This window comes from Aotus nancymaae, unplaced genomic scaffold, assembly GCF_030222135.1.
Source record: "Aotus nancymaae isolate 86718 unplaced genomic scaffold, 86718_ANA_hifiasm-v0.15.2.pri h1tg000048l, whole genome shotgun sequence".
Lineage (NCBI taxonomy): Eukaryota > Metazoa > Chordata > Mammalia > Primates > Aotidae > Aotus > Aotus nancymaae.
In genome coordinates, this window is record NW_026988462.1 from 1034630 (window position 1) to 1058486 (window position 23857).

General features: G+C 51.2%; 1 protein-coding gene across 1 annotated transcript; it reads right to left on the bottom strand.

Annotated features, from left to right (window-relative positions):
* Window positions 1-8872: 8872 nt before the first annotated feature.
* On the bottom strand, window positions 8873-13826 carry ZIC2 (Zic family member 2). The gene is made up of 3 exons (XM_021677386.2): window positions 12465-13826; window positions 10523-10686; window positions 8873-10309 (listed from the first exon to the last, which is right to left on the bottom strand). Exons 1-3 carry the CDS (start codon window positions 13537-13539, stop codon window positions 9953-9955), a joined length of 1596 nt encoding a protein of 531 aa, XP_021533061.2. The 5' UTR covers window positions 13540-13826; the 3' UTR covers window positions 8873-9952.
* Between the last annotated feature and the right edge of the window lie 10031 nt (window positions 13827-23857).

A 23857-nucleotide genomic window follows, 5' to 3' on the forward strand; every position in this document is an offset into this window, starting at 1 on the left:
CACAGACCTTTAGAAAAAGCAGAGAGGCAAATGATTAGACTAATTTAACGCTGAGATCTGCTTAGCAGAAAAGACACTCAAAGTAGCATCTGTCAGAGGAAAACATCTTTTGCTTCTACACAAGGCACACGATTTGGTTTCCAACCTTGAGTTCCCAACATTCAACTTTCAAGTGCAAGAATGTTGGGGCCACGAGAGAATAGTAGACTGTCTACAAGTGAACACAACTGTACAAAAAAGAGGCAACATAAGTTACAATGACACCCTATGTGAGATAATCTACTTTAACAAATAGGTAGAGCAATATTTTGCCCAATAAAGTCAATCATTTGTTACGTTTTTAAATAAGTAAATTATCATATGAAGATTTAGAAAAATGTTACCCTGAAACTTTAAACGATAGTAGCCATATTCCAAAATAGCTATTTTAAACTTTTGTAGAAGGTATTTGAAGTCAAATGGCTACAACTGTTCTCTTTAGCTGAAACGTTTTTTTTCTTCTCAAGAAGGGTGTGTGTGAATGATGTGTGTGCATTTTGGAAGGTAGTCGAGATGAATTTTAGTAATACTTAATACTTTTCACTAATGTCTCCCCCTAGTCCAAATTTACTTTTTAAATTAATTCACTTGGATTTAAAGAGTAGAAATGAGATAATAAACTCCAAATTACAGATTATAAAATTAGTTTCTCAAATTTATAAGATTTTTGGAAAAAGCGTGCATTTTCAAGGTGAGATTTTTTGATGTATCTGATAATCTACCAAATATGAGAGGAATGTCACAATAAAATTGGTTTTGTCATGATATGAAATGTTATTGAAGCTTTACAAAGTCTTTGATTTCCATTTAGAACTTTTAGAAATATTTGTGTGTCTGAAGTTGAACTATCTAGAGAGAAATATTCAATGCATGTTAATTTCAAGAGATTCTTCAAATAAACAAAGGATCATCAAAGATATCATTTGAAAACCCAGCAAAGGAAGAAGTGTGTTTTAGAAGAAGACTGAAATCTGATTCTTTGTTTTGTTTTTGGTCTTGAAAATCCTTGATTCTCTACTTTTGTGAAGAATTTTCAATAGTATATTGAAGCCAAATATTTTTATTTATTAATCTAAAGTTTAAAAAAAGTCCACATAGTATGTACTATAATTTGTCTCACTTTAAACAATAAGAAGAGTATTAGATTATTAGATTACTTTCTCTATCCCTCCCAAATTTTTCCTAGAAACTTCTGATCTGTTAATTTATCATCACTAATATCTAGAAAAGTCTTAACCAATCAATTCATAAAAATGTTTTTACTACCATAGATCTTAAGCAGCATCTAATTTGAAAGATTTTACAGAGTACATTTTCAAAGCATCAAGCATCTTTACAGTTTGTTGGTCTGCCTTCAGTAGGTAAATGAGTATTATTTCAGATTTCCTTTCAGTTTCTTTTGCCTTTTAACTCACAAGTATGGGAAATAAGAGAGGTTAATGTTTTTAAACATTTCTGCCACACGCGATTATTTCAGTGGCATTCTCTGGTGTTGTGTCTGAAAAACGGGTGGCCGAGCCTGCTGCCCGCAGCGCCAGACATTCAGCCGGATCCACCCCTGGGCACAGTCATCAGAGGGAAGAGATTCAGCTTCCAAACTTGATTAAAAACAGCCCAACAATTTCTGCCCCGTTAAAGAACTGTGTGATTGGAGAAGCTGAGTAAATTGCCTCAGAGAGGAGGTGACTGAGGTCTATGTCTCTTTCAAGTGGGAGCACGGAGAAGCTGAAATAGACAGTTAGACAGTGTGCTGCGGAAGGGCAGCTTGTCCACCAAAATCTGCAGTTAAAGTCCACTTTACAAGATTTAGGCGCTGAGAAGGAGTGATTCTTCCTTATAAATTTTCACCTTAATTTGAAACGAGAAAGAAAACACACACACATGCCAAAGACCTACAGAGATGCTTAGGAATTAACTTATTTATGAGTTACTGAGACCTTTTGTTTTCAATTTAGAAAATATTTCAAAATATGCTTCTCCCCTGAAAGTTACAATCTGAAAGATATAATTACAAGAAAAACACTAAGGGGAAAAATGAAGTAGGAATGAAGAGTGTGTAGATTGCTGAATAAAATAGATATCTGTTAGCATCTTTTTAATAATACATTGTTGTTCTTGTTGTTTGGTTTGTGATATTTTTATAGTAAAAACAAGACATCAAAAACAGGAATCCAAATATAAAAGAAAGTGGGAGGTTTTCTGGTGTATTTCAATGCTAAAATGAACACTATGTCTGTATGTGCCTGTGTGTTCTCCTTCAATTCAAATTTTTATTCCAGAAAGTGGTGCAATTTGTTACTTTTTTTTTTGTGGGCACAGGAGGAGGAAAATATGATACATTTGGGGATTTTTCAGTAGAGCTGTGTTTAGTTTTAATTTTCCTGTATTTTAAAATAAACACTTTGACCAAAGCATGTTTGATCTTTGCAAGAAGGAAGTATACATTGTGAAGGAATGTGCAGCGGTTGGGTATGAAAATGGGATTGTGACTCACAGCTGCAGGCAGAAAAAAAAGGCGTCGTGGTGTCAGCCAGAGGTGTTCAGTCTAATAATTCAAGCTGTAAACTGTATCCCCTAAAATTACCTACATAATAAATCATTGTGCAAAGAAAAAAAAAGTTTGGACTGAAAAGTGTAAGTGAAACAGAATCCTCAGGAGACCAGTACTGGGACCTATTGGCAATGAAGTGAAATACAGGCTTATTTTGTCCAAAACTTTAATGATCAGAATAATATTGGAAATTACTCTAGCACAACTGATTTTTTTTTCTGGCTTGGGTTTCAACACATTTCTACATTGTCACAAAAATAGATTTATATATTGTTTTCTCTCCTGATCACACAGTTGAAACTACTTTATAGGATTTACAGTCAACTTACGCAGTTTCAAGAAAAAAGTCAATTCAGGAATGGCTTTATTTTAATAAAAATGATTATAGGTAAGTTATCAAATGTATATCAAGAATGGAGGCAGAAATCTTTCTGACAATTCTTTTAGATTGCTGCCTCATATTACACTGTTGCTTATAGGTACCAGAGAAACCACAAAATTTATGTTACGTGGTAAATTAGCTTGCCTAAGAATTCACTGCTAGGTCGAAATACTTAGACACTGCGGTTGGCAAAGCCAGTGCCAAGTCCTGGAGACTGAGAAACGTGAACGTTTGGGGACAGAGTGCACTGTTTGGAGTAGAAAGGCTCCGTGGCGGGAGAAAAGATGCAATTGTCAAGAGGAAGTTTAAAGGCCAAGGACACACGAAGTCTTTGAAACAATAAGGGTGAAGAAGTCAAGAAGCAGACTCGCCAAAGCCACACTGAAACAATTTATTTTATAGGATCCCTATATTTCCATAATTCGTAAACAGAGCCACACTGGAAACACGGGCTGTGGGCTCTCGAGCTCACACGGGCATCTTGAAGAGGACAAAGTCAAGTTGATACGGGTCTCTTTCGCCTGGGCATTTCACAGGAAAATATAAGGAGGAGGGAGGCTGGAGAAAGCTGACTCCAGCGAAGTTTGCAATAAGGATTAACTGGAAAAAGGAAGTCCACAGCAATTAAAACCCCTATCCTGGCTCATTAGTATTCATGACTGAATGTCCAGCTTTTCTGTTTATCTTTCTCCCAGGATCAATATCCGAGCAGCATGGGCCTGGGAGGAGCCCAAGTTGGGCCCGGCGTGCGCCTGACCTTTCGCGCCCTCCCTCCAGGTCAACGCATCTTCAGAACCGCCGACCAACGCCGCACAGGCGCTCATTAAATCCACCATTCACCAGTGGGCGGGCAGAGGCCGGGAGACAGGCCCCCGGGGGTGGAGACCGGGCCAGGGGCACGCAGACCCAGCCGACGCCAAAGAGTTTCGGGAAACCACACTCGGCCACCCTGACCACTGGCCACTTTCTCTGGGCCTCCTGGCTGCAGCGGGAGGCTCCGGCGCGGCTCCTGGCAGGCCCTTGCGGGCTCGGCCTGGTTCCAGACCCGAAGTGTAGGGGGCTTTGGTGGGGCGGGGGGCAACATAAGAGCCCCCGTGAACAGGGGACCCCACGCCCACCTCCAGGTCTGCCAGTCAGGAGTCTCTGCAGGTCTCCGCCGGCCTCCGCCGAGCAGCCCAGTCGCTGAACTTTAACTGCGATGGTTTTCTCTGACATTATTAACATTATTATTATTTCTACCCCCCACCTTCTCTAACAGCTCTGAGCTCCTTTCTGTTCCCCAGGGCCACCGGCTTGGCCTCTAGGACAGACAGAAACCTGGCTCCTGGAGGTTGGGAAAGGCAGAGGTTGAGGCCAGGTTTTGGGGACTCGGGGGCCAGGCAGCTCTTCCCTCACTCCAAATTTCCTGGGAGGTGAGGGGGCGCCCCCCTCCCTACACCCGAAGGCCTGCAGGGCACGCGGGCAGGTGGGGCCGCCTGGCCTCTCGCAGCCCCTGGGAGCGGACCTGGGAGACTCGACTGCTGGGAGCCCGGCTCAGCCCAGTCCCACGCCAGTGGCTCCGGTGCGGGCCTGGGGAGTGCCGTCCAGGCGGAGGACCCTCCAAGGCCGAATTGGGTTGAGAGCGCAGGGCAGGTCTGGCCGTCTCCAAGCGACGCTAGAAAGGGCTGGGGGAGGTAGGAATGGGCGGAGAGGTGCGGGGAGTCTCCTGCTGCCCACACACCCCCATTTCTGCAGCCTCAGGTCCTTCCCACTCAAGCGAGCCCGTGGCTAGGAGGTGCGGAAGCCGAAGGAGGTGAGGATGTGTGAGCATATGGTGTGAGTGTGTCGGTGTGTGTGTGCGCGCGCGCGCGCACGCAAACAAGGGACTTCCCCCCCACCCCACCCCGCCACTCTGACAGGCAGCTGCCCTGAGCCTCGTCTAGCTTCGTGGGGAAGGAGGGATGCCGGACGAGGGCAGGGCCTAGAGCAGGAGAAGGCGAAGCAAGGTGTCACCTCTTCAAAAACTCGTTGGTCCCTGGGAACAAAAGAGAAACTTGGGAGAGAGATGAGGTGGCCCCAGCACCAAGAGTTCTCGGACTGTCGGGGCGGGGCAGGAGTGGGAGGACCCTGGTCTCGAATTCCCCGCCGGGGATCTTGGCTGTGGCAGCTCGGGGGCGGGGCGAGGCCTGGAGTCGCTGGACCTAGTCGACCACAGCCTTGACCGTGAACTCAGACCCTCTGGCTGCACCGGTTATGGCTTACAGAGTTCTCATTTGCAACACCCGATTCAAATGGCCATGGAGGCCTTTTCGTGCTCAGGCACCTAAGCAGACTAGCCTGTGGGTTTTTGCCCAACCACTGTATCCGGTCTGGAAAGACCTTCGTGTTTTTTCCCCTAAAATAAAAACCCAGCAATGATCTGGGGTCCGGAAGAGGGAAGTGGAGGGGAACTTCTTCCGGCCCTGTTCTCAGTTGCCAGTTGAAAATAGACACCGTTCATTTCGGTCTGCTGGGGGTAACAGTGGGCCAAGGAGCTCCAAGTTTTTGTGGAACCAGAATGATATCAGACTATAATCATCAATCCACAAATCATTATTGAACCCTTGCTTTGGGTTTCAAGGACCTCTTTCCGGGACACGTGCCTGCTAAAGTGAAAAAAACTTACCCAAAGGTCCAACCAAGTCTTGACGGAGTGTGATTTTGAGGCCTTGATCACTCAGCCCTTGGAAGCAGGCCTAGTGCGCCCTTCCGATCAGTTCGGTGGAGTAGCGTGGGAGAGGGTAGGACCCGAGTGTCCCTGGTGGGCGCCTGGTGGGTTTCCATGGGTCCCTGATGCCACGGGTGAGCTCACCAGGGACCTACCAGGACACACATTCCCCCCAACCTCCCCACCTCCCCCCGACCCCCCGCCTGTGGACCTGGAGACCCGTCACCTCTCCAGCCCAGGCCTTCCTTCCCAGCCAACCCTGGGATGCAGAATAGCACGGAGTCCAGGGAAACCCGAGCCTCCGGTACAGTCTGTGATCTGCCCTTGATCTCAGGGTTTTGTGCGGAAAATAAAACCACTTGAGACTGAAAACATCCGTCTGAAAAAGAGACAAAGGGGCTAGGGGGTGGGGGAGAGGAAGAGCGAAGGTGCCGGCCTAGGGAAGAGCGCTGGGCAGCTTGGGATGGGCGTGCGGGGCCTAGAACGAGTTTCTTTCCTCGAGTGCAGCCCGGCCTTGGCCCCAGCAGCCTCCCCTTGCCCACGCCCCGAGGAAAATCGACGCGGCCTCTGATCCTGGAGTAACCTTCTCCCGGTCCCGAATTTCGTGGGATATCACTGAACCAGGGAAAGCTGATACCGATGCTAGTTATCATCGTGAGCATTAATAATGCAGTGAGGATCACGATAATTAATAATAATAATGACGGGCCTCCCGAGGGGCCTCCGGCTGCCTCCGGATAAAGCGACCCTCGCGCTGAGGAGAGTTCTTAGGTGGTGGATGGAGCGGAGGGCAAAGGAAGCCGCTCTGAGCGCACTGAAGTTCAAGTTGAAGGCGGCGGCCGGCAGAAATCGTGCTGCGGCCGCTGCAAGTTGGGCCTCCCTGCGGGCAGCGACCCGCAGCGCAGCACAGGGTTCCAGAGAGCGGCGAGGGCTGGCTTCAGTTTTATGTCTCTGGAGTCAAGGCAAGAGCAGGTTAGCATTCAGGTCCGGGGTGGGGTTGGGGAGGACTCCAGTCTCCCCCAACCCCACCCCCACCCCCAGGCCCAGGCCCAGGCGCCTGAGTGCGGTGCAGGCTGTTGGGCCGCGAGCCCTGCGCGCCTTCTCAGTTGAGCAATTTTCACATCTTGACACTTCTACACTACTGCCATCTCCCCTCCCCTCCATCCAGTCCTTGGGATTAGAAAGGCAGAAGAGAAAGGCGAAAGGGAGAGAGACTGGACCACCTTGTTGGATCCGTGACTTGTTTGGACAAAGCCTTGTGAGGCGAGGGACCGGGAACTGGGAGCCATTTCGAGGGAAGGCGGCTCCCGCCCGCTCCGCAAGTCCTAGGGTGGACTCGGAGACCACTCCCAGGCTCAGATCTGCCTGCTTCATATTTTATTTTCCTGCTGAAAACTAGGATCAGCGCCCCCGGACCCGAAGGGGCCTCGGGCGGCTCTCCGACTTTGAGTTGAGGCAAGCAATCGAACCAACTCAATGCTGTGAGCTCGGCCACCTCTTTCTTGCCGTTTTCCTTCTTCCCCAGATGGGAAGAAAAGCCCCAAGCCCCATGGTAAAGTTGCCCTCCTCACTCCCGTCTTGTCCTTCTCCTTAGATTTGGGACTTCTCTCAAAACCAATTTCCACAAAGAAAAAAAAAAAAAATTAAAGTTGAAACATTTCCAATGGCCCTTTTTATTCTTGCACAAGTTATGACAAATATTTCATTTGACTCCTTCGTCCCCCTATGGGGGAGAGGGGGCTTTGGAAAACCCTAAACGATTTTCATCACAGCTTATAATGTGCTCAATGAACTCTCCCAAGGATCAGTAACATATGCCAATTATTTTAATAATTTCGCCTAATATATTAGGGGTTATAAATTTGATTTTAATAGGGGTCTGATTGCTTCAGGAGTCGGCGCTTGGGCAGTTCGAAGGGCCGCTGGGAAAGGCGAGGCCGGCATCTGTCACCCTCTGGTGGCACCCCCACCCCACCCCCAGGCTGGACGCCTTTCCTCCTCATTGAACAGGTAGTGTGACCTCTAGGAGGTCAGGGCTGCCCCGCTCTCCCCAAGAGCCCCTCAGGCCTGGCCAGCCTGGCCCGGAGGCTCATTCCAGGCGGGAGGGAAAGGACAGCCGGGCAGCTGCAGCCTTCGCAGCCACCGCAGCCACCCGCGCTCTCCATCTCCGTGGCGATGCTGGGCGACCCTCTGGAGGTGTCGCTGCCGCCACCCAAGTCTTTTTCCCGCTGGTGGGGGGGTTGGAGGGGGGACCTCCACCACTGCCCAAGGCCTCTTGGAGCTACTGGGAGATGGAGGTATTTTGATGGCTTAGAAATTTAAAAATAATCTTCCCCATCCCTACTCTTTGGTTGTTAAAATTATTTTTGCCTTCTTCCTTTGAGTATCTTGTTTGAAAACTCTGAACAGCTCCTGCGGGGGAGGTAGCAAGGCTGTAAACCTAGGAGAAAAGCTGGTGGCTGGGGCTCTGGCTCCCTCACTTCCACCTAGCAATTTTATGTTGATACGTTATTCTATTTTATTTTTACTGAATTCTTCAAGAGGTTCTCTTTTTTGGGGGACAAGCGGTTTGTTCCTTTCCTATCTATTCTCCTCCCCCAAGAAGATCAAAATGTAGCCTATTTATCACCTTGCCTGGACCAACCTGCTTGTTGGCACACAGCTGCTTTGCTTCAGCAGGATTTCTCTGCTTAAAATTTCAAGTAACTTTTGGTACACACGGGCTCTTAAACTATAATCATTAGGCCAAGTTCAAAAAGAAAGTACTCTGCTCAGTTTTAAATGTGTAATTAAAAATAACTGTACCTCAGCTTTTCAGAGGGAAGGAGAGGAAAGGGGGCAGGAAAGGGGGCAAACAAAGAATAAGGAAATGTTTAGTGCTCTTAAATCCAGCCCAAATAGCTGAAAGAAAGAAAGGCATTCCCTCAGATAATGGAGCCATTAGAAGCTCTGAAGGTTCCTGCCGCAAGTCCTCACAGGGGCTTTCCAAAAATTTAATTCACTCTCAGCTATTAAACAAAGGACCAAGAAAATAATTTTGAGACCTTCTGCCAAAGGGGCACTTTGGCTTGTTTTCTATGCAGAAACACACCTTCCTCCCCAGAATGCATGTGCCACCCGCCCACTCAGGCTCGCTGCTGCTACCCAAGTCAATCCTCAGCTGCCTCTTTCCCCATTTTCTTTAATAACTTTGCTAGAAAAAATAGTATGTTCATGCAGTTTCAACACATTTTATTATATTTCTGTATGCATTACTCTCAAAACATCACAAGAAATGATCAAACCACTTAAAACCTTCAAATAAAAAATCTGAAACAGTTTATGCCCACAATTGTACATATTTATAGTTAAGAAACATTCTTTATAAATATTGTTTCCTCTGTAGCAAGTTAATACCATAATTTAATTACAAATGGATAAATATGGTAACGGGTATTTACAGAAGGAAGGGTGTTATTACGGAAAAAGCTAACGGCACAACGTTTATTTTCCCCCCACAATCTTTCATACAGGAACTAACAAATTGAACTTGCAAGAGCACTACAACATCACATGTAAACCCAGCTAACAGAAAAATACATTCACAAGCGTTGGTGGCGGTGGTGTGTATGTGTGTGCTATGGGTCAGTGTGTTGAAGAAACAGAAGGGCGACTTTGGCACGGCTCGGTTTTTTTCCAGTCTATAGTTACATGAAGTTTACAATCAGGTTGCCTCATAAAAAGGAACACAATATTCAATACCACAATACAAAATAAACCATTTTCTTCCACATTACTTAAAAAGAAACCGGGTAAACTAAAAAAGAGAAAAGAGAAAGCCCATCACTTTGGGGAAGGGAAGGGGAGGAAGGTGGGGAGGAAGGCAATCCGGAGTTTTACAAATGGACAAACTTCTATACACCAAAAAGCCATTAAAACCACCTCGGAGAAGAAAGGAGGAGTCCGCTATGTACACAGTTTGTCAGAAGACTGGGAACAGGGTGGGAAAGAACGTGGGCATGGAGGTTAGCAGGGAGGTTTGGGTCAACATTTTTGTTGGTTTTTATTTTTTTATTTTTTATTTGTTTTATATTTTCAGCTTCAAAGACTCCGGAAGGGATATTTTTGCTCTTCATGCCTAGATTATTATTTTTTAAAAAAAGTTTTAAAAATCCTTCTGCTGGTAAAATTTTCATCATCATAAAAATCAGATTCGTAATTTTAACAACATGATCACAAGGTGCCCTCGCTGCTAGCTGCGGGGAGGGTCGCTGCGCTGGGGTGGGAACGGGGAGTGGGAGAGAGGCCCGACCCCTCACACGTACCATTCATTGAAGTTGGAGGAGAGGCCGCTGTGGCCCCCAGCTGTCCCGCTGCCCCCGCCAGAGCTGCCGCCGCCCCCGCCGCCTGCCCCGCCGCCGCCCCCGCCACTGCCGCTGCCGCCACCCGAGCCGCCTCCCGCGCCGCCACTGCCCGAGCCTCCGCCCCGGTGTACCGCGGACACCGCGGCCGCCGCCGCCGCCGCTGCCGCCGCTGCTGCTGCCGCCGGGGACAGATTGGAGCTGTTCTGGGGCTCGGAGCTGGGGGACACCAGCCCCGGGGGCGTGGACGACTCGTAGCCAGAGCTGGCAGCCGGGGAGGATTCAGAGCCCTGCGGGGAGGACTCATGGACCTGCAAGACAAAAGCCAGGAGGGGGGACCAGAGGGGACTGGGTGTGAGTGCAGCTGCTGTGGGGCCGGGCCCCTGGGGGAAAGCACCCCCAGAAAGGTCCCCATCGCCGCCCCGTCCCCTGGGGACCCTCCCAGGCCCCCTGAGGTGGTCCAGGCCAGTGCTGCCCCGGCGCCTCGGCCTGCCTCGCCCTTCTCCCGGCCGCTGCGGTGGTACCTTCATGTGCTTCCGCAGCGAGCTGGGGTGCGTGTAGGACTTGTCGCACATCTTGCAGAGATAGGGCTTATCGGAGGTGTGGACGTGCATGTGCTTCTTCCTGTCGCTGCTGTTGGCGAAGCGCCGGTCGCAGCCCTCGAACTCACACTGGAACGGCTTCTCCCCTGTGGAAGGCAAACACCGGCGCTGGCTGCAGACACCCAGAGCCTGCTGAGCCCCCACCCAGGCTGCGAGGGGGCTGGGCCGCGGCGAGGGAGAAAAGCCTGAGGGGGCTGGGTCCCTTAAACCAGTCCAATCCCCTCTGCGGCAGAACCGAGATCGAATTAACCGCCTTCTCGCCCGACAGTCCTGCTCATTTATTTAATGTTTTACTTTCTTCCAGGCTGACGCCCATCTCCTCAAATTTCTCAGGAATGTGGGTAGCTCCTGGCCCTGCCTGCCTTTCTAGAGTGCTTCTTGGATTTGCAGCTTCTAACAAGTTGGTCTCGCCACGGAGAAGCTGTTATTATGACAAAATATTTGGGGCATTATCAAAATCACACAGGCTGCTGGGCTGCTGTCGGTTTCGCGCCAGGGCCAGTAAGCAATTACATTTGGAGTTGCTACGTGTTGTTTAGGGGCCGGGCTGTGGAGAGTGAGTGAGCCAGTATTTTCCATCCAAAATTCTGCAAATGGAATTAACCACAATTCTAGTCTCACCTCCAGTCTTTAAAGAATAAGTTGAATGAAAGGTAAATGCTAGAGATAAGGCAGCATCTAGTGACTGCGGAGAGGTACAAGCTGGTAAGCGAGGGTTGGGGAAGTCAGAAAAGCCTTTCAAAACCTCCTCGTTTAATTTTCTGGCGGTCCCTGCATCCGGTTGCCAGAATTCCAAATGCTTGGAGTCATTTAGAGGTGTGAGAACTCAAACCTCGTTCCACTTGGAAAGGGGACCATTTAACGTTAAATTCCATTAGCACCTAAATTGTTTCTTAAAGACATCCGCTCAGACAGGACTCAAAAGCAAGCATTTCATGCAAATAAATTTCTCAAATTTTAAACCTTGTTAAAAGCTTGTCTAGCACCTCTGCTCCCTCCCTTCCCGGAAGAGAACAATAGGCCGCTGGCGCATCCCCACTTCGGAGTAAATATTGACGGGGGAAGTTGCTAAAACATTTGGCTTTCTTTTAGGAAATCGTCTGGCACGATTTTGGCTGAGACCTGGTCATAGATGAATAATCTATGAGGCAGGAGGCGCGTTCTTTTGCAGCTCTCTTCTCACGCGATCCCCCCACGGGGCCGCGCTGCCTGGGGCTCTAGCTGACCTGGGTCCAAGTTGGGAATCGCAAACCCTCTGGTGCCCATTAGAGAATTTCACAAACTGCTGCGAAACCACCGTAAAGCCCCCGCGACCCACCCGGAACGGGCTTTAAAAACACTTTAAAAATGAGAAATGCATTACAGCTTCGGCTCACAGCAGTCTCATTTAATGGGAAACAGTCCCGGGAAGGGCGTTTGGACCACGAGTGAAAGAAGTGGGAAAACACAAACCACTCAAACAGACAGACACTCTGAGCAGAAAAGCACATTCAGACAAGCTGGCAAAATCCTCTCTAGGCTCACTTCCCGGGCACCGAATTAGAGAGCAGTTTTATTTTGTGCTTTCTATTTAGAATGGAAATTATTAACCGGGGCTGAGCAAACGAAGCAACTGCATGACCGAAGCATACATCTGATGTGAGGCTGATCATTTAAAACTCTATTTCCGCACATGGAAAAATCCAGCCTGATAATATTCTGTCATCCTCCAACAAAAACAAGCGGCTGGCTCTCTCGTAGATGCAAAAACACCTCCCATCCCAGGGCCCCCGCCGGCGGTCTGCGCCCAACGTCGGCACCCACAGCCCCTCTGCTTGTGCGTGTCTCCCCTCCGCACCTGGTCCCTGTTCCAGCCCGCGGTTACCTGTGTGGGTCCTTTTGTGGATCTTGAGGTTCTCGGAGCGCGCGAAGACCTTGCCGCAGCCCGGGAAGGGGCAGGGGAAGGGTTTCTCGCCTGTGTGCACGCGGATGTGGTTGACCAGTTTGTATTTGGCCTTGAAGGGCTTGCCCTCTCGCGGACACTCCTCCCAGAAGCAGACGTGGTTGCTCTGCTCCGGGCCGCCGACGTGCTCCACGGAGACGTGGGTCACCAGCTCGTGCATGGTGCTGAAAGTTTTGTTGCAGCTCTTCTTGGGGTTGCTCAGCTGCTCGGGGTCGATCCATTTGCAGATGAGCTCCTGCTTGATGCACTGCTGCCGCATGTAGCGGAAAAAGGCACCGGGGTGGTGGTGGTGATGGTGGTGGTGGTGGGCCGCCGCTGCTGCCATGTTCATACCCATGTTCATATTCATGGGGCCGTACTGGTTGTGGAGTTGCGCCGCCGAGTAGGGGTCGGTCCGCGGGCTGGCCACCTGGCGGTATTGCTCCGAGCGCCCGAACACCTCTCCAGGCAGCCCGAGGCGCATCTGCCCGTTGAGCACATTCTGCGAGCCGTGCGGCCCGTGCTGCTCTGGCAGGCCGGGGAAGAGGAGGTGGCCCTGCGCGTCCGAGTGCGCGTGGTGCAGGCCGCCCGCGCCCGGCCCGAACAGCCCATGCTGCCCGCCGCCTGGCGCCGAGTCCCCGAAGCCGCGGCTGCGGAACAGGAAATCCCGGGTGGAGTTGAAGGGCGGCCCAGAGTAGGAGCCAACGTGCGCAGCGTGGGGCCCGAGCGCTGCGGCCGCAGCAGCAGCTGCAGCGGAGCCGGGGTAGGCGCCGGGGCCCTGCGACGTGAACGCCGAGCTCTGGCCCGGGGACAGCTCGTGCGCGCCCGGGTTGAGCTTGAAGGCTCCCATGTGAGCGGCGGCCGAGTCAACGAAGCCGTTCTGTGCCGCCGCCAGGCTCAGTTCACGGTCCTGCATCTCGGCGGCCGCCGCCGCCGCAGCGGCAGCGGAGTGGTGATGGTGGCGCGCGAAGCTGCCCACCCCGATGGCCGGGAACTGGGGACCGGCGTCCAGGAGCATGGCCAGAGCGCCCGCCCGCCCCGGCGAGCCCCGCGCCTCCGCGCTGCCTCGACTCCCGCTCCCGATCCGCGCGGTGCGTCCGGCGGCCACCGGGCTCCAGGCGCAGGCGGCGGTGGTGGCGTCCGCTTCAGTCCTGGGAGCCGCTCTCCGGCGCCCGCCGCCTCCGCCGCCGCCTGGATCTGCCTCGGGCGGCCGGGAGCGGAGCGAAGGCGCAGAGAGGAAGAGGAGGAGGCGGCGGCGGCGGAGGAGGCGCGGGAGGAGGAGGAGGTGGAGGAGGAGAAGAGTCCAAAGCCAGGCGGAGAACCAAAGTGTATTAAAGGAGCTGCGGCGGGGGCGGGTGAGCAGGGCAGGGGAGGGCGGGCGGGAGGAGGGAGCCGGAGGGAGGTGTAGGGAGCCGAGAGGAGAGGGGGGCTACCGGGGGCGAGCACCGCGCAACGGCCCCCACCCCTGCGCGCACCCGTGCGCGCACGCACACACTCACTCGCTCGCACGCCCCGCGGACCCGGAGTCCGGCCGCGCCGAGCAGCGCCGGCAGAATGCAGTCACAGCCGCGGCGGGGCCACGGTGCCTTAGCGCCGCGGCCGTGGGCACAGCAGGCAGGCGGGCGAGGAGAGGACCGAGGCAAGCTCCGCGTTTGGCGCCCGGGGCCAGCGCACCAGCGTCTCCACCTGACCGCGGCGGGAGCGCCGGGGCGACAGGCGGAGTCCAGGCGTCCTCCACGGCGCGCTCCGGCGACAGCTCCCTCCCCCGCGGCCCTGCTCGCGCCGCCCCGCGCGCGGCGGGTATTGTTCGGCGCCGCGGCCGCAGTGTTTAGCCCTCCTCGGCCTCGGCGCTTGGCATTTGCTGCGCCTCGCGTAGTAAACTTGCAGTGGCTACGAATTCCCCCAGATGAAGGCAGCAGCCTCGCCGCTCCCCCTTTCTTTAAGTTGTGCCGGAGGAGGAGGCGGGGGAGTAGGGGGAGGGGGATGTGGGAGGGGAGAAGGCAAGCAGGGGGAAGGGAGGAGGGGGAGGCTGGGCTGAAAAACAATAACAACAATAAAAAAGTGATCTCTCGCTCCCCCTCTCCCTCCCGCCGCTCGGCCCTGGGCGCTGAGCCGGGAACTAGCGGCCGCGCCGCGTGGACCGAGCGCCGTCCGCGGTCCGAGCTAGTGTGAGGCCCAGGCGGGCTCCCTGGGCTCGGCTGCGGTGGGCTGCGTTGCCACCTCCTCTGTTGATTTCGGTGGGCGCCGCCGACGCCCCAGCAGCAGACTTTTATTTTGTACTTTTTGTCTCCTCCTTTTCCTCTCCCCTCCCCCCGCGCCCCCTGGTCTCCCGCCCGGGCCTCCCTCCCTCCTACCCTCCAGCTCGAGGCCGGGCCCCCCGGTTAAACCGCCCCTTTAACGGCGGCTCCCGCCCCGCCCGCCGTCCCAGCGCCGCGATTGGCCGCCGCGGCCTCGTCAAGCCCGCGCCCCCGCCCTGCGACCGGCCCGCCTCTCTGTCCCCGCGCCCCCTGAGCTGCTCGCGGCCCGGGCAGCCACCGAACGTGCCCGCGGGCCCGGCCTGCCATCCTGCCGCGCTTCACCCGAGTGCTCGGCGCTGCGGCTTCTAGTCCCGGCCGACCGCGGCGCTCCCGGGAGCCAGGCGTCCAGCGTGGCGTGGACGTGGGCCTAGGCCGCGAGGTGTAGGCGTCCTCGGCCGGGTCAGGAATGGGACGCAGCCCAGCGCTGCAGTCCTTCCGCGTAGGCCACCGACTCCCTGGCGACCCGAGCAGCTCCCAGCGGACACCAAACACTTCGGGGACGCCTGGCCCGAGCACTCCTGGCCGCTCCAGACGTGGCTAGCAGCTGGGTCGCCCGGCAGGAGGCTCTGCGCACGAGGACATTTCAGGCCCGGGGCCCCGCCCGGAGCGCGCCACGAGGAGAGGCGGGGGGCCGGTGTGCTGCCCGCTTGGCACCCTCCCTTCTCTCCCCCCGCCTTTGTAAACTTGCTCTGTGGTATTGAAACCACAGGTGCAGGACGGTGGGCACAGAGAAAGCCAGGCGGCCCCTTCTTCCCACCCTCCGGACGCCCACCCAGACACCGCCTTCCCCGCCCCCCGCGGCGGCCCTGTCCGCCCCTCGGCGCGCTGAGCTCCCCCCCGCCGCTTGCGTCCTGCTCCGATTACAGCAGTAAACACTGGGCTGCGGCCCCCGCGTGGAAGGGGGTTGTTTGGAAGTCGTTTAAAGACACTGTCACCCTCAGGCTAAATGCCCAGAAGCCGGGCCGCCGCATCTTTGGGCTAGGAACTATGAGAACGCCCGAGACCAAGCGAGGCTCAGGCCGGAGTTTGTCTGCGGGTCAGGCTCAGGGTCTCGGGAGAAGAAGCCTCCAGACTCCTCAGGGCTTAAACCTTCTAGAAAGCATATATATCCACTCCTTCTCCAGGAGCGGGGAGTGTCACCCGGGCGGTGGTCCGGCGGCGAGGCTGCTCCCCGTGCCGCGCCTGGCCAGCCCTGCGGCCCAGGCTGACCGCTGCGGACATTTCCTGTCCCGCCGCCCAAGTCTCGCGCTCCCGAGGTAACCCGAGAGGGAACGGCAGACCCCGGGGCTGCAGAGGTGTGAAAGGGACAGCCTGAGGCCAGCGCCTCGGGCGTGTTTGCCTGGCTGGCCTGGATAACTGCTTTTATTTATAAATCTCTAGGAGTTGAAATAAAATTAAACGAAGAGAAATAATCAATTTTCAGTATTATATGCTGAAATGAAATCAACAAAACCGCGGGAAGAATCCTCTAGCTCACTATGGCTGGCAGAGCCCGGGCTCTCTTGCGCCGGCTCAGGCAGCCTCTCCCGGATTAAGCGAGTCTCTGCAGGTTGGCGCTGGCCGTAGCACCTAGCATAAGGGGCCCAGTGCCCTCCCTCCGTCCCCACTCTTCCCTGTCATGGGGGTGGGGGTGGGGTGCAAGAAGGAGGGAGGTGGTGGCATCCTATCTGAAAGCAAGGCAGTTTGCCTGGAAGGTGGAGATTCTCACCTTTCTTGAAAGGAGGAAAAGTTCCCATTTCCACACCCCTCTCTCTGTGCATAAAAGGGGGCGGAGGGCACTAGCCAAACTGGCCCCCTAGACCTAGAGAGACCTGAGACAGAGACACGGCCAGAAAAGAGAACTTCTCAGGCGGAAAGTCTGCCCTGCTACGCTGAATCCATTAAAAATTGCCCAGTGCAACTTTTATATTGCACACTTGTTTGCTTTATTCATCAATTTTTATGGGGATGGGAGGCGAGCGCGAGAGGAGAGTACTTGGAAAGGCTTACTCCAAAAATATTTCGGAAGGAAAATGCTTTCTTGGAGATTGGTTGTGAGAATAGCAGACCTGCACATCCAGAGACCTCACTTCCCTTCCTTCTTTCAGGCCATCAGACTTCCAAGTCTTCCTCCTTTCCCACTGTCTTACCCCTCCCCAGTCCTCCCTCCCTCTCCTCTTTGACCCATTCTCTCCTTTCGCTTTGATTCCGCTTTTGCTGCGCCCGCGTTTGGGGATCGCGCGGCTGGGCGCTCGCTCGCGCCGGATTCCGGGGGCCGTGCGCTGCCGGGCGGTGGGGCGGACGCCTTAATTCCCGCCGGAGACCCCGCGGGTTGGGCCCTCCTGACTATTCTTTCCCGGCTCCAGTTCTCCTCTCTCTGCAGGGCACAGAAGAGCTGAGCCAAGTTCAAAGTCACGTCGCCGTCCCTTCTCAGAAGTGCTTTATTTCTCTACAAACCGCAAAACCCCTTTACTTCATGACACTTTTTTTTTTAAAAGGAAGGAAAAGGAAGAGAGAGCGAGCGAGAGAGAGAGCAAGGGAAAAAAAAAAAAAGCATGCAAAGGCTTTCAGAGTTACTGCCTCAAAAGTAGACTCGGGTTCCTTGGCTGAAGGAAAAAAGCGGCCAAGTGGCGTAATGCACAGTTTGAGTGAATTCAGTTTTTCAACAGGTTTCTGGAAGGGCCCATCTGTGGCGGTGTCAGGCCCGCAGGACCCACAACTGTCTCCATCCGGCAAGCAGGTCCCTTCTTTGTAAGCTTCCCAAACGTGTGCTTCCGAAATCTTACGGAGGCTGCGTGCGGCTGGGCCGCAGCCCGGGGCTTGAGCGGATCTGGCTCCAGGCCGCGCGGGCCGGTGTTCATTTCTCCGCAAGTAGAGGGAATGGCAGCGCGATGGAGAATTCAGGTTGTCTTCAAAAAACAGAAAATCCCGCCAAACACCGGAGCGCCCATCCACCAAAGCACCTCGTTGCGGTTTGTGGGCCTCTGTGAACAGTGTTGACTGAGGTCTTTGCTGGTATGGGGTGTGTTTTGTGTACCTATGCATAAATACATCATGTATGCACACATTGTATCCTTACACACTACACACACATAGGCATGCACTGCTGGACAGGAAAAGCCAAAGAACAAGCAAATAAAATTGATCTTTACATTGAAAAGCAGAAGCTCTTGGTTGCCACACCACTCAAACTTTTAATTTTCCTCTTAAGGAAGAAGGTGGAAATGGGGGTAGTGGGAAAGAGTTGAGAGAAGAAATGAGACAAACAAGTGACCAAAAAAAAAAGGATTTCGCAGGATTCCAGCACCATCATCTGTATCACAGACTCATAAATTCAACAAGATCATCAACAGGATATTAAGTTGCAGGGCACCTTTGATTCTGCCTTCTCAGCCACTCCTGGGCTGAGTGACCCCTGACCCATGAAGGACCACATGTGTGGTGGGGGAGCCCCCTCTATAAAACCCACCTAGAACAAAAGTTCTTTGTTAGGGTTTTAGAGAAGTGTAATGTAAAAGAAGGGGAAATTGTGAAAATCTCAGCCAATGTTGTAACTTTTAAATACCATTTTTAAGAAGCAGGGGTGCTGAATGAGGTTGTGATAGGATAAGACCCTCTCCAGTTTGCTAAAAGAATGTATTTTCTTCCTACAGTTAAAATTTACTGTTCTGTAACTGGGCTTATAAAATGTCTCTATATAAAATATGTGCTCACCAGCAGTTTAGTGATAGGGATGTAAATATTTGCGTATTTGTCAAAAGGGACTCAGAAAAAATAGAAGCCATCAGCCACCTTGGCCTTTACCCCTGCATTGGTGATAGCGGTTGTGGTTTTGCTAAAGGAAGAGAATTCATTGCCCTTCCTTGTCTCCTCTTTTCCTGATGGTACTGTTTCCACTGCTGCAAAACAAACAAAACCAAACAACAAAAAATAGGAGGCATTAGCTTATGTGAATGTGTTTAATTATTCTGAAGACCTATCCTTTGGGCTCCCAGGCGAACTATATCCAGAGAGATTGAATATAGATGACAGGCAAGCAGCTTTCCAATAAACTGCAGTATTATTGCAATAGACTTTGTAATACAATTTATGCTGTCATTCATAAATAACAATGCCATATGTCAACCATATTGCTTACACAAGTAAATCCATCAACGTGTCACTATTTGATTTATCTCAGCAGCTTCTTCAAATATTGAAGTATAGATATTGGAAGGGGTGTGGAGTGGGAGGAACTACCCAAGAAATTCGAGATTTTATTTTTAACTGCACAACCTCTACTTTTCCTTTATTTCCCATCCAAAAACATCCTGAAGGATAAGAAATGAAGGGGAGGAGAAGCACATCGTGGGGCCAGTATAAATAAATATTGAGTGGTTATATGAACTGTGAACATGTAAGAGAGTTCTGCGGTTGTTTTGACCTTCTGGGCATATTTTGGAACAATAATGCATTTCCCAAGAAATTGTCAATACTAATGGTCAACTGTAGGTCAAAGGTCTTTCTCCAACAACCTCTATCTCTGAGGGTAAAAATGATTGCAAACCAAATGAGAGTATTTGATGACAAGCAAATTTTATTCAACTTATTCTTTAGTAGTAAGAAAGTAAAGGGAGTGATAGTTTTTCAATGGCTTTCAGCCACAAAGGTGAGGTGGACTTGGGATAGGCCCACTTCATAACTGTATTAACAACAACCAGACAAAACAAATCCCCACAGAATCCAACATATCAGTCATGGCCACACAGCCCCAGTCTTCTGCCTTTTCATCCTCATGAAGTCTACATAAGTGTGATAGTGCTATTAGAAGAAGCACTTTTCTGGTTACTCTTAGCTCCACACATATCCGTGGAGCCTCAGGACTCAGGGCCAGCTCAGGAGGGCGGTAACCCTCAGAGAACCCCTGAGAGGGCTGTGAATTGTGGAGTGATTCTTAGCACCCAAAGGCCCTGGGCCAGTCGTAGCTCCCACACAAGTCAGGTGGTGAGTGGCCAAGGCTGGAGGGTGGGGATGGGGGATCCGGTCCCTGCCCCGTGCAGACAGGGCAGGCGACCAGGAGAGGCTGCCCTGAAACTCCCTGCATAGTGCATGGCGAACCTGATTTGGGAAAAGCCCTTGAACCACAAGTCGCCATCACTTAGGGCCCTGGCGCAGCTCTACTAAAATGCAGCTGTGCCGGTGCCTTTGCCTACCTAGCCCTAGCTTTTAGGAAAGGTCTGAGTGGACCATCAGGCCCTTCCCAGTGTCGGCTAGCAACCCCCCTCCTGTTTAGCACCCATTGGCGCCCTTGGGCTGGGCTTCAAAGGTCCTTCGATTCCTCTAGTAATTCGGGTGCCCCATTCGCCCTTGAACCCGCCTCTGCCGTGACCCAAATGGCACTAGATGCTCCAAACCCGCCGACACCCAGCCCTTCTGCAGGGAGGCCGCTCTCACAGAAACCACGCGGGACCAGCGAATCGTAAAGCAATTGCAGGGGCAATAAAAGGCGGTTCGGTGGGTCCCCCAGCTCCTTTCTTGTCCACCCCACCGTCCCCGAGTTCCCCCCTCCCTCTGCCTGCAGAAACAATCAAACAAAGGCTCAAAAGCCAGGAAATGTCTAATTCACTTCCCTTAGAGTTTATTAATTGCCCATACCCATCGCAGGAAACTTGGCTGTGTTCGGTGACACACCGAGGGCCCCGGGGAGCGGTGGAGCCTCAGTCCCCCTTCCGCGCAGCGGGGAGCTGAAAGCGCCAGCCCGAGCATCCCCAGAGATCGGGTCCGGGGGCTCCAGGCAGCTGAGCGCGGTTAGCTCAGCTAACCTGGGTTCCAGTTAACTGGCCATTTACTAGGCCTCTCACCTCCCCAGCCTCCTCGCACCTTTGTCTGGGGCTGGAAGGAGGTTGGGGTTCCGGGTGCAACCTAGAGGTCTGGAAATAGATGCCCCGCAATAGCCCTTGCTAACTCCAGAAAGGATGTTTCCATGGCTTGCCACTTTGCTGCCTCCACACAAGCACCTCCACTGTAAAACGCAGAAAGGGGCATGGGTTTGAGGATTGGCCCTGAGGACCAGCACCACCGTCGAAACATACGGGCCAAACCCCCAGAAGGAGAATGGACATAACGCCTTCCACAGCTCCCTACTTTTAAAACTAGTATTATTATTCCCTTCAGCGCCCTGGAAATTGTTGGTGTTTATTTAGGAAGTGTGACACAGTTATTGGGTCTTTAGAAACTTGGGATGTTAAGGGGGTTTGATTTGGTTCCCAAATAGCTTGAAAAAGAAACAGCGCACCTGGGGTCAGGCAGGTCATCACAATAACAAAAAGCGCTTCTACAAAATAAAAAGCTCTTTTATAAAGAAAGGCAATCCCGGAAATCCACTGCAAGCCTTCCTGATGACCATCTAGCTAGGCCTATTCTCAGGTTTAATTGGCAGGCGGTTTATTGGCGCCTTATTGGTGTTGATTGAAATTTTGCTCCCAGTCTTTTATTTTAAGAATTAGCATCTCAAGTCGATTTACCTGAGTCAATTATCTTTTTAGGGTCTAGGTTTGGTCATAAATTTGCAAATATTCATTAAATTCACTTTGTAAATATCCCTCTTTCCTATCGCTACCCAAATCTCTGTTATTTCCTAAGAAAGTCTTTTCTTTTTTAAGGCTTCCATAAAAAGAAATTGATCAGGGAGCTATATTTGAATTAAGACATATTAAATCGATGACAGATACATATCATGCTGTGTTTAACAAGAGTTGTACAAGGAGGCGGGTTCCAGATTCCGCACGGCTCTGCTGCACCATTATTCACATTTTTACAGCCTTTCCTTCATGCCTTCACCCATTAAACCATTAAATTTCAGCAATTCAATAAAACAAAGCAGTTATAATTTTGACGAAAAGCTATTTTGAAGGGGGTGGAGGTACCCATTTTATTGCACAATAAAAATGCTCAACCGTCCATATTAAAGGCTAGGTTGTGTTTATTTTCTTCTTTCTTTATTTATTCTTTTTGTTTTGTTTTGTTTTTACTTATAACCTGCAGGATTGAACCCAAAGCTGCCATTACTGCAAGAATTAATACTTATTGCCAAGAAATTCAAATAAAGGAAACGCATCGGAAATGTTCTGAGAGGAAATCAAGACGGTGATGATAATTCCAAATATAATGCTTTCTTCATAAACCATCTATAAAGATGGCACAGTTCTCGATCGACCTTCGCCTGGTTGGCTTGAAATGTTTTAAGTCTTTGATACAAAAAATTGTGAAAGGACTCGTCCTCTCCAAATAGAGATGAGGATTTTGTTACTGCTGTTTATTAAATTTTTTTCGTTGTGTTTCCACACACACCTTTAATTCCCCATATTTGAACTTCATTGAAGCTTAAAGAAAAAGTCCATTTGGAATTTGATGGTAGCATTGTCTTTGTTTGCTTGTCAGTTTTATACAAGAAATGACATTCCTAAGTCTCATACCGAAGCCCCCTGTTAAACATCGTTCATACCAATGTAAATGGCGCTATCTAATCGACTCTTTTAAGAATATTTCTGATTACTTCCCAGGACCATCGCCCCGATAATGGCTTTGTGAGGTCTACTTTTACTTGGACTGCAAACGAATTAAGTTGGAAAAATGTTTTACTGTATCCCCAAAGGAAAAAAAAAATCACATTCTAATCATTATCACTTTTTTTTACAAGTAATGTTATGGATGGCAGCAAAATAAAAAATTTAAAACCCTGGACTTTAATATACGAGCATTTTGAAACATCACAAATTTCAAAAAATGCTTTCTTTTAAAATCTGAAAAGGACACTTTGGGGCACTACAACCCCTAACTTGGGGGTAGGGGTCCCACATTTCTCTGCCAAAAAGTGATGCAGGAAATTTTTATTTAAAAAAAATCGATTTGTTACCAAACCACTGGAAAGGGATGGGATTCACTTATTAAAAAGCCAGTTTTTATGGTTTTCAAATAAGACATCTTAAAGGTAGACTGGTTTATTAGAAAACCATAAGGTGAAAGATTATCAGTAAATAAAAAGCAAATATATTCATTGATTTCAAAATAATATTTTATTGGATCAGTTCTAATTGTGGACCGGTCAAAGAAACTGAAGCATACATGTGGACTGTGATCTGGACCTGAAGGACAACTTCTGTTTAAAGGACGGTGCTTATTTAGCGGCTTCTCCCTGAAGAGATGCCGCTTGGCCTGCCCTGCCACTGTATATCCGAAAGGCAAAAGTTAGAATCGCTGCCGGATCTCCTCTCCCCCGCCCCTACTGTAGATCTAATTGGAAGTGGCAGATCTAGAACCGATGAGTAGTGAGATTACAGTTCGAGCCAACTCCTTTGAACCATGTAGAAAAGGACTCCATGAGCTAAAAAGTCGAGGTAAAACGGTTCCTCTGGGGAAATACTTATTTTGACTTCACCTGGTGTTTCGCGGAGCCAAATCACTGAAGTTGTCTTGCAAGCAATAGACTTTATCTTCTTCACTCCGTCTACTGACTGTGCGCCCTAGGTGAGTGCTAGGCGGGTTGGGTGTCCAAATAAGTTTCTAGCATCACCACTATAGGTAGGACGGGCTGTTCACCCTCCTCCCCCAAAGAGAAGCCTAAGACTCTTCCACCCCACAAGGGAGATGGAGGTAGAAAGTACTTGGGTGCCAGAAGGCACACAGCGAGAAGTGAGGTTGAAGTTTTTGAAACTGGAACTTTGCTCCTAGGGGGACCCCAGCCCCTCACCACCCCGCGCCCTCTGCCCGTGTGCCGGCGCGCGCTCCGCGAGGTGCGTCCAGGGAACGCCGGGCGCTGCGCGCGCAGGCCAGGCTCAAACTTTCTTCAAGTGCAACTTGGGCATCCCTGGGGAGGCGGGGATTCGGGGCTCCAGCAGAGGAGGGGGCGCTTAGGGAAAGCGCAGGCGGCCGCGAGCACAGGGGCGGATCCCCGCTGGGCCGAGGGCCTGAACGGGAGCCAATCGGGCAGCCGAGGCTACTGCCAATCACGCGGCTCCCTCCAATCCCACCCGTGCCATTTCCAAAATCTCGATCCCACTGTGCAGCTCAAATATGGTGTTC

Bases quoted from the DNA above. Each gene is read 5' to 3' on its own strand.
- ZIC2 (XM_021677386.2), bottom strand. From the start codon at position 13,539: ATGCTCCTGGACGCCGGTCCCCAGTTCCCGGCCATCGGGGTGGGCAGC. The intron at 10,687-12,464 runs GTAACCGCGGGC...TGCCTTCCACAG, and splicing joins CCACAAAAGGACCCACACAG to GGGAGAAGCCGTTCCAGTGT. The intron at 10,310-10,522 runs GTACCACCGCAG...TTTGTCTTGCAG, and splicing joins CGCTGCGGAAGCACATGAAG to GTCCATGAGTCCTCCCCGCA.